This window comes from Python bivittatus, unplaced genomic scaffold, assembly GCF_059951505.1.
Source record: "Python bivittatus isolate LINGU-HERP-01145 unplaced genomic scaffold, Pbiv_v1 ctg000330_np1212, whole genome shotgun sequence".
NCBI classification, from domain to species: Eukaryota; Metazoa; Chordata; class Lepidosauria; order Squamata; family Pythonidae; genus Python; species Python bivittatus.
In genome coordinates this window covers 45,812,170-45,826,875 of record NW_028277058.1, presented here as the reverse complement: position 1 = coordinate 45,826,875, position 14,706 = coordinate 45,812,170, and the positions used below count along the sequence as shown (strand labels likewise).

The 14,706-nt window shown below is 41.0% G+C and overlaps 1 protein-coding gene across 1 annotated transcript in view; it reads right to left on the bottom strand.

Annotated features, from left to right (window-relative positions):
- Positions 1-13,774, bottom strand: part of DGKI (diacylglycerol kinase iota) — a 184,540-nt gene extending 170,766 nt beyond the window's left edge. The window contains exon 1 of the mRNA XM_088141517.1: positions 13,557-13,774. Within this exon, the coding sequence (XP_087997643.1) occupies positions 13,557-13,774 (218 nt within the window). The remainder of the gene's footprint in view (positions 1-13,556) is intronic.
- Between the last annotated feature and the right edge of the window lie 932 nt (positions 13,775-14,706).

The window sequence follows — 14,706 nt, the reverse complement described above, 5'->3', positions numbered from 1 at the left end:
TTTGTCTGCCATCTGAAACTAACCAGGCCCATAGATGGAAGAATGCAACTTAACCACTTCAAAGAACAACTAAATCTACTGACATCAATCAGAATTCCTGAGAAGCATTCTTGCATGCAGTGAAGCTGTTAGTCTGCAAAGTTTCCAAAACCCTGCCATACACTTGTTCACCCCAAAATAGTAGCTTCTGTATTTGGTGTGTTTTCTGACACATGCTACATTCTGCATTTACTGTACTCTTAAACTCTTTGTGTGTTTGTGTGTGCCTTTGAGTCAGTGTTGACTCCTGGTGACTGCCTGGACAAGTCCCTGTGGTTTTCTTGGCCAGATTTTGGAAGTGGTTTGCCATTGCCTGCTTCCTAGGACTGAGAGAGAGTGACTGGCCCAAGGTCACCCAGCTGACTTTGTGCCTAAGGCAGGAGGAGAACTCATGGTCTTCTGATTTCTAGCCTGGTGCCTTAACCACTACACCAAACTGGGTCTTATTCTTAGGCTTGAGAAAGTAGAAAAATATATTCCCTACTAGAGCTGTGCATCCCCTTCATGGATCACTGCCTTGTCATGGCGAAGGGGCTTGCGTAACTCAGTGAAGCCATGAGCTATACCGTGCAGGGCCACCCAAGACGGACAGGTCATGACAGAGAGTTCTGACAAAATGTGGTCCACTGGAGAAGGAAATGGCAACCCACTCCAGTATCCTTGCCAAGAAAACCCCATGGACAATGTTAAAAGGCTAAAAGATATGATGCCGGAAGAGCCCCTCAGGTCGGAAGGTGTCCAATATGCTACTGGGGAGGAGCGGAGGGCAATTCCAAGTAGCTCCAGAAAGAGTGAAGCGGCTGGGCCAAAGCCAAAAGGACGTTCAGCTGTGGATGTATCTGGAAGCGAAAAGAAGGTCCGATGCTGTAAAGAACAATACTGAATAGGTACCTGGAATGTAAGAACTATGAACCAAGGCAAGCTGGATGTGGTCAAACATGAGATGACAAGATTGAACATCGACATCTTTGGAATCAGCGAACTGAAATGGACGGGAATGGGTGAATTTAATTCGGGTGACCATTATATCTACTACTGTGGGCAAGAAACTCTTAGAAGAAATGGAGTTGCACTCATAGTCAATAAGAGAGTGGGAAAGGCAGTAATGGGGTACAACCTCAAAAACGACAGAATGATCTCAGTGCGTATCCAAGGCAAACCATTCAACATCACAGTCATCCAAGTCTATGCCCCAACCACTGATGCTGAAGAAGCTGAAGTTGACCGCTTCTATGAAGACCTACAACACCTTCTAGAACTAGCACCAAAAAGATGTCCTTTTCATCATAGGGGATTGGAATGCTAAAGTAGGAAGTCAAGGAGTAATCGGAATAACAGGCAAGTTTGGCCTTGGAGTACAAAATGAAGCAGGGCAAAGGCTAATAGAGTTCTGTCAAGAGAACAAGCTAGTCATAGCAAACACTCTTTTCCAACAACACAAGAGACAACTCTACACATGGACATCACCAGATGGTCAATACCGAAACCAGATTGATTATATACTTTGCAGCCAGAGATGGAGAAGCTCTATACAGACAGCAAAAACAAGACCAGGAGCTGACTGTGGCTCAGATCATGAGCTTCTTACTGCAAAATTTAGGCTTAAATTGAAGAATGTAGGGAAAACCACTAGACCACTCAGGTATGACTTAGATCATATTCCTTGTGAGTACACAGTGAAGGTGATGAATAGATTTAGAGGATTAGATTTGGTAGACAGAGTGCCTGAAGAACTATGGACAGAGGTCCGTAACATTGTACAGGAGGCAGCAACTAAAACCATCCCAAAGAAAAAGAAATGCAAGAAAGCAAAATGGCTGTCTGATGAGGCTTTACAAATAGCTGTGGAAAGAAGGAATGCAAAAAGCAAGGGTGAAAGGGAAAGATATAAGCAACTGAATGCAGATTTCCAGAGAATAGCAAGGAGAAATAAGAAGGCCTTCTTAAATGAACAATGCAAAGAAATCGAGGAAAACAATAGAATGGGGAAGACTAGAGATCTCTTCAAGAAAATTGGAGATATGAAAGGAACGTTTAGTGCAAAGATGGGCATGATAAAGGACAAAAAAGGCAGGGACCTAACAGAAGAAGAAGAGATTAAGAAGAGGTGGCAAGAATACACAGAAGAACTATACAAGAAAGATCTTAATGTCCCTGATGTCCATGCTGGTGTGATCACTGACCTTGAGCCAGACATCCTAGAGAGTGAAGTCAAGTGGGCCTTAGGAAGCATTGCTAACAACAAAGCTAGTGGAGATGACAGTATTCCAGCTGAGTTATTTAAAATACTAAAAGACGATGGTGTTAAAGTGCTGCACTCAATATGCCAGCAAGTTTGGAAAACGCAACAGTGGCCACGGGATTGGAAAAGGTCAGTTTATGTTCCAATTCCAAAGAAGGGCAATGCCAAAGAATGCTCAAACTATCGCACAATTGCACTCATTTCACATGCTAGCAAGGTTATGCTCAAAATCCTACAAGCTAGGCTTCAGCAGTACGTGAACCGAGAACTACCGGATGTACAAGCCGGGTTTCGAAGAGGCAGAGGAACTAAAGATCAAATCGCCAACATTCGCTGGATCATGGAGAAAGCACGAGTGTTCCAGAAAAATATCTACTTCTGCTTCATTGACTATGCAAAAGCCTTTGATTGTGTGGATCACAACAAACTGTGGCAAGTTCTTAAAGAGATGGGAGTACCAGACCACCTTACCTGTCTCCTGAGAAATCTGTATGCGGGCCAAGAAGCAACAGTTAAAACCGGTCATGGAACAACCGATTGGTTCAAAATAGGGAAAGGTGTACGACAAGGCTGTATACTGTCACCCTGCTTATTTAACCTATATGCAGAGTACATCATGAGAAATGCCAGGCTGGAAGAATCACAAGCCAGAATTAAGATTGCAGGGAGAATCATCAACAACCTCAGATATGCGGACGATACCACCCTAATGGCAGAAAGTGAAGAAGAACTAAAGAGCCTCTTGATGAGGGTGAAAGAGGAGAGTGCGAAAGCTGGCTTGAAACTCAACATTAAAAAAACTAAGATCATGCCATCTGGACCCATCAATTCCTGGCAAATAGAAGGGGTAGAAATGGAAGCAGTAACAGACTTCATTTATTTGGGCTCCAAGATCACCGCAGACGGAGACTGCAGCCATGAAATTAAAAGATGCTTGCTCCTTGGGAGGAAAGCTATGGCAAGCCGAGATAGCATATTAAAAAGCAGAGACGTCACCTTGCCGACAAAGATCCGCATAGTCAAAGCTATGGTTTTTCCAGTAGTAATGTATGGCTGTGAGAGCTGGACCATAAAGAAGGCTGAGCGCCGAAGAATTGATGCCTTTGAACTGTGGTGCTGGAGAAGACTCTTGAGAGTCCCCTGGACTGCTAGGAGGTCAAACCAGTCAATCTTAAAGGAAATCAACCCTGACTGCTCATTGGAAGGATTGATAATGAAGCTCAAGCTCAGATACTTTGGTCACCTAATGCGAAGAGAGGAGTCTTTGGAAAAGACCCTGATGCTGGGAAAGATTGAAGGCAAAAGGAGAAAAGGACGGCAGAGGATGAGATGGTTAGATAGAATCACTGAAACAATGAGCATGAAACTGAGCAAACTCAGGGAGGCAGTGAAGGACAGGAAGGCCTGGCGCAATATGGTTCGTGGGGTCACGAAGAGTCGGACACGACTTAACGACTAAACAACAACAAGAGCTGTGCATGCTTTTAAAAAAAGATTCAGAAGAAATGCTTTGGATCACATGTGAGTATGAACACAGTACTCTTTGCTCTTGATGACAACAGATACATGCATTAAAGTTAATATAACTTTTTAAACAGCTGCATTTTTTTCAGGCTCATACGGAAACCTGAAAAAGAGGAGCTGCTTTCATGAATAGCAGAGAAGTGCTGTATTCACCACCCTACTCTCTATCTCCTTCTGTGATCGTTTTTTGACAGAATCACTCTGCATCTTCCAAATGGAGAAGGGAGGGTGGTCTATCAAGTGGCTCCCAATGAGACAAATGGCAATGAGACAAATGGCAATGAGACAAATGGCAATGATTCATAGGTTTTTGTCTCTTCCAAGACTCTAACCAAAGGTTGCCTCACAGAACAAGGACAGGCCTTGACACAGAGAGTTGCTTCCAAAATGCATAACCTATTGCAGTGTTGTCCAAACTTGGCCACTTTAAGATGAGTGGACTTCAACTCCCAGAATTCCCCAGCCAATTCCCCATGGCTGGCTGGGGAATTCTGGGAGTTGAAGTCCACTCATCTTAAAGTGGCCAAGTTTGCACAACACTGACCTATTGTTACCCAAATTCATAACCTTATTGGTACTCATTTCATAAGTTCTATGGCTATAATTAAGTGAAGGATTTCAGGACAAGTTGATCTCTGATATTCAGAATATATGTAATAATCCCATCTGTAAAGCTGGGTGACCTGTAATGAACACATGTTCAGGCAGCAACTTTTCCATTTATTTCCAAGTTCTGAGGTTGGAGAAGTAGGCTGTTCATTAATATATTCAAAAGACAGGGACTACGTTGCCCAAACTAACTTACAAGATTGATGTCAACCTAGCAAGGTAGTCTAGACAGGAAGCATGACCAGATGGACTCATTCTACTTTATTGTAAGATTACGTTACAGGATCTTGCAAGTCTGAAAGTAGTTTCTCCCCTGTTGCCTTTACAGCCCAAGAAACTAGAGAAGGTCTCTTCTGAGATGTTGGCCACACCCATGTTCTTTTGTGGGCTAAGCTGCCTCTTGTTCAACTGTTGCCATGGCTGTGGCTCTTCTTCCTGTCTCCCCAGGTCATTCCCAATACCATTACATAGATGCCCAGAAGAGTCCTCACAGCAACCCAGCAAGGGCTCCCTGGGCTCTTTCCAACCAGAAGGGACCTGGTTAATTGAAACAAGGCTCCTGGATGGGTATCTGTGGGCACAATAAGAACAGAAGGGTAAGCCCACTTTACTGCTCTTATTGTCACAAGTTAAATCCTAATATAAATATTTACTTGTGCCTGATCAGATTTGCTCTTCATTTTTCACCAGTGGTGCTCTGACTGACTCTTGTATTATCTCATCTCCTGGAGTTCCTCAGTAAATCAAGAAACTCAACAGGACCCACAGCCAGAGAGAGTCTGCACAGGCATGATCTGATCCATGGCCATTGTCACCTCCTCATTACAATTAAGGCCTCAGCTGGACCATGCACCAGAATAACCCCAAGTTCCTTCTGAAATCCTTCTGAAACTGGGTCAGTCAGTCACCTGAGTGGACCAATCAAATAGGTCCTTCCTCCCTATATATTTGTCTCTAATATTTTATTATATTCAAGTAAACCACAATGGCTAGGCTTCTACTTTGTGCTTAACCATAAACAATGGTTTACCAATCACAATGGCTGGATTCACCCATATGGTCGTCCAAAACAAAAAACAAAAAACCCCAATTATACCTCAATAAGTTTTCTGAATCCAGCCAATGATGGCACCAAAGCCATTCAGTGAGCATGAACAGAAGTTCAAATTCTCATTCATTGTGTCGTATTCCCTAACTCTGCATTACTATTGCTCATTTCTTCATACTCCAAACTAAACTACAAATTGCACTGAAGAAGCATTTTAAAGGCATGACTCAAAATAGTATACAGTATCCATTTTTGTGTAAATCTATATTGGGACATATTACATGCTTCCAGTTTTGGAAAGCTAAAAGTTTCCTTACCATTAGATCCATGCATATGTGAAAGATCTCTGCCAAGTCCAGTTGCCATGACAACTGGAGCCACTTTTACAGCAACAGAGTCTCATTAGCCCTAGAGAGATATTAAATGTATTTTATAAAAGTTCCTACAAATAGAAATAAGGAAAATATATACAGGAGCAAATATATAGAGTTAGCTTCACAGCCCATCTAGAATAATATACTATCTATTCTTCATGGTCCTGGAGGTCTGATGGCAACATGTCTCACTAGCTCTGGAAAGCCACTTAGTTTATTCAGTAGGTTCAATTTTCAAAGGGTAAACCTTCATCTGATATTTCAGAAGGCTCCCCTGACATAAAATTCACTTCACAGCCATGACTTTCACTCCTTTGAACTTAATGGAATGCAGGAGAAATCCACAGAGGAAAATCGGGCCACACTGCTTTCATCCTCTCACTTGGAGGATAGACCTTGTCAGCTTTTCAGAAGTCTTACGCATCTTCAGTTAGACCTGGTTTCTTTAAATGTGATTCATCAAACAAAACCCATATAACACTAAGCTACAAACCAGCCTTTCCTAACCTACTCCCCACCAAATATATTGGGTTTTGTCCAGGCTGCTGGAAGATCATGGAAGATCATGGACATAGAAGTCCAACTCATTTGGAGGGCCCCAGGCTGGGAAAGCAGTGATCAACCATTGTTTAAAGCCACTATGGCTGTGTTCACATATTGTGCTGTTTTGTTTGGTTAGGAGAGCTCTTTAGCAGTTCAGACAGCAATTCCAGAGAAGGTATTGTTGATAATATAGATTCAGGCCAACCACATGAGACATGAACTATTGGACCACACATTTTCTTAGTTAACACAAGTTATCCAAATTCTGGTTTCCTGATCCTTTTTTTTTTTTCCCACTAACAGCCAGATCACTTACTTTATCTTCATTGCCTCTTCACATGACTTTTCTTGCCAGAAAACAAGGCAGTATTGAAAAATGTTAAGCCCTTCCTCTTGACCTGATTTTTATGGCAGGCTAAATATTTTATAGAACAGCATCCAAAAATACAGACCCAACACCAAAACTGCAGTAGGATAGTCAGGAGTATTTTCCCTGCATCTTCTTTCACATTCTTACCGATCTCTATAGGACAACTTATCTGGAAGAATGCTCTCTGGACATATCTAGCATGCTCTCTGGACACATTCCTTGACAACTGTACATACAGCATTAAAGGGAAAGGATGGATAGTAGTGTCCTGTTTCAGGCTAAGCATGCAAGCGTTTACAGGCTTCAGCAGGTAGAGCACTGGTGTGCTGAAGCACACATACACACCAGCAACCCTAAACAAGGAAGTGAAGTCATGCCTCTGAGATCCAAAGCCAAATCAGAGCATGGATAAACATACGTAGTCCAGGAGTAGTCCAAACCTCCAGAAGTCATGGAAAAGTAGTCAGCTGGTCTGAGGTCAGAAAGCCAAGATTCAGGTAGTACACATGATTCAGACACACAGAAGTATGGAGCCAAGGTTAGGGCAGTTGTTCCCAACTGTCAGCCTAGGGAGGTATCCAGACAGGAAGCATGACCAGATGGACTAATTCTACTTTATTGTAAGGTTACAGTAACAGAATCTTGCAAGTCTGAAAGTACATTTCTCCCGTTGCCTTTACAGCCCAAGAAACTAGGGAAGGTCCCTTTTGAGACATTTGCCATGCCCACATTCCTTCTGTGGGCTAAGCTGCCTCTTATCTGACTGTTCACTTGGCTGTGGCTCTTCCTCCTGTCTCCCAAGGTCATTCCCACATACCAGTGCACCAAGAGAGAGGCCAACCACTGGTGGTTCCACTAATGTCCCTGGTGCTGGCCATGGCCAATTAAGGCCATTGCCACTTTTGCTTCTCTAGCAACCAAGGTCAGCTCTCATATTGTTAAATGAAAGAAGGTTCAAAGGATACAGGAGTGACAATTAGAGAAACTCTATGCATTCTTTCACAATTGCCAGCCTGTAATAGGTTTTGACAGAATATGTAAAATTGAGAATAATCTCCAAAAGCCATTGCAACATCTTCTTAGGTAAGTCAATCAGAACACTGGTTTAACCAGATCACATAAATGAGATATATCTAGTCTACACCCACATGGAATGGTGAATGCCAGCCAAAAAGAAGATGCTTCAAGTGAATGGCAAGATTACTTTCTAAAAACTCTGAAGCTTAGCCCTTAATGTCAAGGTAAAAGCACTTTCTTCCAAGAAGGGGCTAGAAAACCAATTTGGCTTTTGCTTATGAAACATCTTGAAGATTGTGCAAACCAAAGATTTGATTTAAAAATGAGACATGAGACAGCATGCAACTTCAGAGCAATATCCTGTGGAATTTCTTGAAGTGCTACTTTGCTTCAAAATAATCAGAATGTGTAGATAGAGAGCTCTAGACAGATGCACACCTATATTTTATGTAACAGTGCTTAAATCCAATCTTGGCTGTACACCAGGGAAATCCAAATTGTCAGCCACAGCTACAAAGTATGCTTGAAGGAGAAAAATCTATTTTTCTCATGTTACCAAATTAATTGCTATAATAAAAAAGCAAGCCAGTGATTATCATGAGGCATCTTGACTAACTTCAGTATTTCCCTCACATCTCTCTCTTTTTATTTAACTGAATATCATCATCAACATCATCATCATCATCATCATCATCATCTTTCTGCAATTCCAAATGTAAATTTTTTTCAGTATGACCATTCTGATTTTGTTGGGGGTGGGTTATTTTTCAGTTTTTAGAATAATTCACTTCCTACAGCACCTTCTGTGTACTAGGTTGTCTGTGTATTTTTAAAGGGTGAAGAATAACACAGTAAGTCAATCTTGGCATGAAGCTCTTGTGTAGGCAAAATGCTATTGACATAATGTGCTTAGCTACTGTTCCTTCCAAAACAGCCTAGGATATTAGCATCTGCTTCCTGAATTTGGCTTTTGATCAAGCCAGCATACTGTTTTCTATCTATGAAGCTCAAAGCAGAATTATTTATCCTCACTCTCACACTGAGTCAGTGGCAGGATCAGGATCAAACCCAGAGACTTTGGAACACCCTCTTTATTGCACGTTATCTGGTTTAGGCTACAACACTGAGTATACTTACCCTTAGTGAATGCAGTGGGGCATTCTTCTGAAGAACAATTCATAAGATTGCACTACTATTTCATGTATCAAGAGCAGGTAATGTATGGGTTCTTCAGATGTTGATGGACTCCAACTCCAGTAATCTCTATTCATTGACCATAGTCATTAGGAATCCTAGAAGCTGAAATCCAGAAACATCTGGAAAGCCACAGGTTATCTCCACCAGCTTGACTCTTGATGTCTTGCCTCCTTGCTCCCTCCATGGATGTCCATGGAATCTAGCCATATTTAAACAAAACTCTGCCATATGAAACCAAAGGACTATTGAATCCAACATACTTTCTTTATACCAACCATCCACATGACTTTGGAAATTTATAAGTAATATTCTTCTCCTGGTATTATTTCTGAGCAACTTGTACTGAGAAGTATGTGACCTCTGAGCTGGAGGAGACATATATAACGAACATGACTAGTGGCCACAAACTGCAAACAACGGAAGTAAATCTACACATCTGAACTATGTGAAGAAGTACCTCCTTTGATTTGTCCTGAATCTCTCAGCAATCAGTTTCACAGGAAGACTCTGGTATTAGAGAAGGAAGAAAAAGAAAAAAAAATCTATCGAGTTTCTTCCTACTTCAGCATCATTTTATTTACCTCATTATGTTCTCCCAAGATAAAGAGTTCAAATATACCCTTGCTCTAATGTATTGTCTTCCAGGTATTCCTACTTAGCAAGTTCAGTCCAGTGTCAATGGGCCAATGTTGTTTGGAATTCTGGAAAAGGCAGTCCAACATGTTGGAAGGCACCAGGTTGGGAATCACTCCCTAATCACTCTGGTTGCTCTTTTCTGCACTGTTTCATCTCTGAACTATCCCTGATGAGAAGTTATTCCAATTAGGGTTTTAAGCTATGATTCTAACTTGACAGCCTTAGACCAGTGGTAGGTCCCAGCAGCCCCAATCTGCATGGAAAATGGTGATGGATGTGCAGACTTGTTACAGACTGCTTAACTCTCCTTTAGATCATTCACTCATTAAGTTAATGTGGTGGGCTGGTTCCAGGCACAATCTCACAACTTTGAAAATTAAATGATGGCAGAAGGACAATATTTACTATACTAAAGTCTTTGGAGGTAGAAATAATTAAATTGTAATAAATAAGTAAATGTAAGGCCTATTAATCTCCCAGATAAGCTTTCATATGATGCAAATGGATGACCTATCTTAGAGGAGGGTTACACAGCATTGCACTCTCAATCTTTCTCTCTCTCCAGTGCGGCTCTTGAACCAGCCACCTGAAGGACTGATGACACTATAATTTCATTTTATCACAAAACTCTAAGTACAACCAACACTTGTAAGCCAGCCCAGCGTAGGAAGGGCTGACAGCCATTGTGTTTCAATTGCTTTGTATACCCCAAAATGCTTTGTTACAGATAAAATAAGGTTGTTGTAGCTGATATAACTTGCATAAGTTAAATCTTTGTTCCAAAAGAAAGTGCCTTCATGAAAGAAGAAAGATAAGTGGTCTGCTGAATGGAATTGTCATTGCACAGGGGTGCCTAGAAATGCACCTGGAGATTAGCCCTCTGCACAAAAGCTTTTACTTTTGGACCCATTCCAAAGATTTTCCTACTTTGCTTACATTTTAATTTTCAGAGTGTATATGTTCAGTTCTTCCTGATTTGGCTCCTTCAATGCTACTGCAATTTAACTCAAAGGAGCTGCAAAAATGAACTTCATTAAAAGTTACTTAAGTCGTAAATACATCAGGAAAGCATTTTCTACCAGCTCAAACCTATCTGACCCAACATTTTCTATTCTGAATTACGGTGGTACTCCAGATATAAAGACAGAATAGTCTTTCCAATTGCTGCCACCTGAAATTCTTTTAACTGGAGAGATCTGACAGCTGAACCCAAGATTTTCTATCATTAAAACTAGACTTATGGAGGAAAAATGAAACGGACATTTTCTACCAGTCCTCATTCAATCTGATGAAAGAAAATTCTGTTTAGAAATTGTTTCAAAAAAGAGAAGACAATTGCATTGAAGTTATAGGCATGGAGTGTAGTATACTTGGCAATTCTTTAGTTACAAGGTGGACAAATGGTAGGTGTGAATGTCCTGCCTCTCATTTTATAATCATCTCACAATGAACTGCTGCCTCCCTGAAGTGCCTGAAGACCTCCCACTGGGCCTTTTCAGATTTAGAAGTGTGGGCAGCCAGGAAGTTTCGGAGTGATAGAAAAATGAGTAATGAAACGGAGAAAAAAATTGTTTAAATGTCAAGGCCGACATTTCAGCACATTATACTTAAAACAAGTCTTGTGCCACTGTGCTATAATTCTGCCATAGTGCATTTCAGTGGAATTTAAGCAAAAATAGGTGTTTGGGTTTTTTTTGAAGAAAGCAGATTTTAGCCAGTCTTGAAGTATCTGCAGCATATGCCATCAAGTTCTCTTGGAAGAAGCCTTTGTATTTAGGATTTCATTCTAAAACATTACCTTTTGTTGTCTATAGGTATGATGGAGAAATGTCTCCAAGACTCATCTAGTTGTGCCTTGCTATCCTCAGCATCACTGCAGATTATATCTGTGTGGAATTTTCATCCATAATGAATAGCAGAATCACCTTCCCATAAACATGTTTTTCTATGTAGACTTTTTCAAGATATATATTTAGTTTTGGGAAGACTTTAGACTGAAGTTAGTAACTTTTTCTTTACTTGGGTTTTATAAGCTGTAGAACAAGAGGGATATTGTTTAGTACTTTGGATTACTGGCTCCAAAAATGGTTAAATCATCCCTCTCACCATCTCAAAATAGATCAAACTAGAGAACAAAATAAATGTCCCAAGATTTTCTATTTTTCTTCTCCATCAGTGTTGAGGATGTAAGTAACCCACTTAATTTCATAAATCCTCATTAACTGCATGAGCTGTTAGTTGATTAATCACATGGTTAAAACTGTGTGTATGTGTATATTCTACACAAGTTGGCATGTGGATAAAACAGTTTAAAAGTTACTGTAATGATTAAGAAGATGACGGAGACACAATTTCAGAAGATAACCCCATCTGCTGAGAGAGGTGGTAGAATGCAATGTCTCTTTAAGATGAGATATTTTCTCAGAAGCATTTGTGTCTGTTTTAAAACTAATTCATGTTTGTTTTAGAATATTTATTGCTGATCGATGGGGGGGGGGGACAAGAAGATATTTTTGAGTCAATAGAAGGGTATTTTATAGATGAATGTAGCATTAGTGACTAAATTTCCACATCCCTAACTATCATTTACTGTATCAAAACAAAAACTTTAAAATATCCATTTCTCTCTATTGTTTGTTTGCTGTTCTATAGATTAGTTTAATAAGGCACCAAATGCTGCCAGATAAATAAAAGACATCTTAACTTCTAAAGCTGTTTTAATGGTGTTTCCATGGAAATAAGGACTTAACTCCTTAACAGCAACGACTTTAATGATTAGGTACTTGATGCTGTACAAAAGAGAGACAAAGGGACATAAATTACAAGCCTTTTGATGATGTATCATTTAGGACATGCCCCTTGCACTTAGAGAGGGATAAAATGCACATAAAGCAAGCTTTGAATTTCAACAGAAAGATCTTGCTGTATCAAAACAGAGGAGAATTGCAGATTTATTTTTAACTTGAGCACCACGAAGTTTGTTAACTCTAGAGTTCTTTTGACAACATTCCTGAAAAAGTAGAAAAAGTCAAGGAGGAGGAGTTGGGGTGTGTGGTGGGGAGCGGATTTAGTTACAAGCTTTTCTAGCAATTCTCTATTACTAAATTCTCTCACTTTCACTGAGTAGCAGTAAAAAAGAACCTTCTAGGTATAATGCAGTAGGGCTTAGTTTGCATTCAGATTAAAAAAAAAAAAACATCAGGAGTTATTTTTGTTGTTTTAATATACAAGCAGGTAGCAAAGTCATTATCTTCTAGCAAATGTCCAGGGAGCAACTGATACATACTCTCTAAATCAGAAATGCATAACTTGAGCCTCCAACATCCTTAGTTTTAGTCCCCACAGCCTCTTCAAATGTTGCAGTCCAACTCTGATATGATAGAAGGTAAAATATTAAATACATGGGGAATAATCCTACTACCAGGATACAATGAACTTTCTATTTAAATCAAATCAAATATAATTTTTTGACCCTGGCTCCACTCACTTTGAGCTGGGTACTTCTGTTTTAGAGCTGGGGTCTCAAAGACCCAGCCCATGAGCCCCATAAAGCCCTCTGAGTCTTTTTCCATGCCCAGAATACTTTGAAGAAGAAGCCAGTTTGGTGTAGTGGTTAAGGCGCTAGGCTAGAAACCAGGAGACCATGAGTTCTAGTCCCACCTTGGGCACAAAACTGGTTGGATGACCTTGAGCCAGTCACTCTCTCTCAGCCCTAGGAAGGAGGCAAGGGCAAACCACATCCAAAAAACCTTGACAAGAAAACTGCAGGGACTAGTCCAGGCAGTCACCAGGAGTCAAAAACTGAGTTGGAAAAAAAAAGAAGAAGAATACTTTGTAGGTGTTGATGATGCTGTCCAGCAAGGACAGGATGCTGAGTACCCCAGAGATGCAAGCTGGCCATCTGAAAAAGCACTCCAGGAAGATGAACGGCCTGCCTGCAGCAGCCTAAAAACTCACCTCACCCTCATATGGCAGGCTGACCAGCAATAGCAGAGCCGGGTGGAATGGGTGATAGAGACACTGCCCAGAGGCCAAGCAGCACTGCCCCCTGGTAACTTCCACTGACTTGTGGGTGCCAGTGCTGCTTCTAAGGTGGTGCAGATGCTCCAGGCATGGGTAGTGGCAAGACCACGCTGGGCTAGAGAAGAGAGGTGCCCCAGGATGCAAGGAGGCATGGCTGAGGAGAAGGTTCAGGTATGGGCACCCAGAATCCCATTGGTTGAATTGGATGGCCTTAAAGATGCTTGAAATAAACAAACTGTAAGCATACATATGCTTAGAGTTGTTCCAAGGCTAAACATTGTCATGTAGGGGTGGAGGGGAAGGTTACAATACTAGCCACAACAACATTTAGCAACATCAGTAGAGAAGGAGGGGAGACACAGTTCATAATGGATCATCAGACAATTAGCTGGCTGTAAGTTGAACTTGCAACGTTTATCTGGAAACAAAACTACTTCAGCTATGTGTTATCAGAAGCTTGAATAAAAGGGAGAAATTTTTTCATTTCCATATAACACATAGGAAAAAGCACACTATTGTACACCACCATTTTCATTTGTTTCAACAACTAGTAATTACTCACAACCACTTCCTAGTATAAAATTTCTAGGATCACCATATCTGGGCTGCAAAAATACAGATGATACTAGATGGCGACAAAGTAATACAGAAATGTTGAACTCCTTGCTGCCATCTAATGGTCATGCAGGTTGGAATGGTATGTGGGAATCAGTTTGGGAGACTGGTTAAAGAGACCCTGCCAAGGGAACGGTCATCTAAGAGATAGCATAGCCCGCAAATGTTTAGTGGGCAGGGCAAGAGGCTCAGAAGAGACCCTCCCTAGTTTCTTGGGCTGAAAAGGAGACGGGGGCAAATAAATAATAAAGTAGAATGAGCTCATCTGGTTGTGATTCCTATCTGGTTTACCCTGCAAGGCCGACATCAATCCTGCAAGTCTGAAAGTACAATTCTTTCTCCCCACCATCTCCTTTACAGCCTAAGAAACTAGGAAGGGTCTCTTCTATCCAGCTGCGGGCTATGCTGTCTCTTATCTGGCCATTCCCTAGGCAGCATCTCTTCATCCCGTCTCCCAAGGTCTTTCACA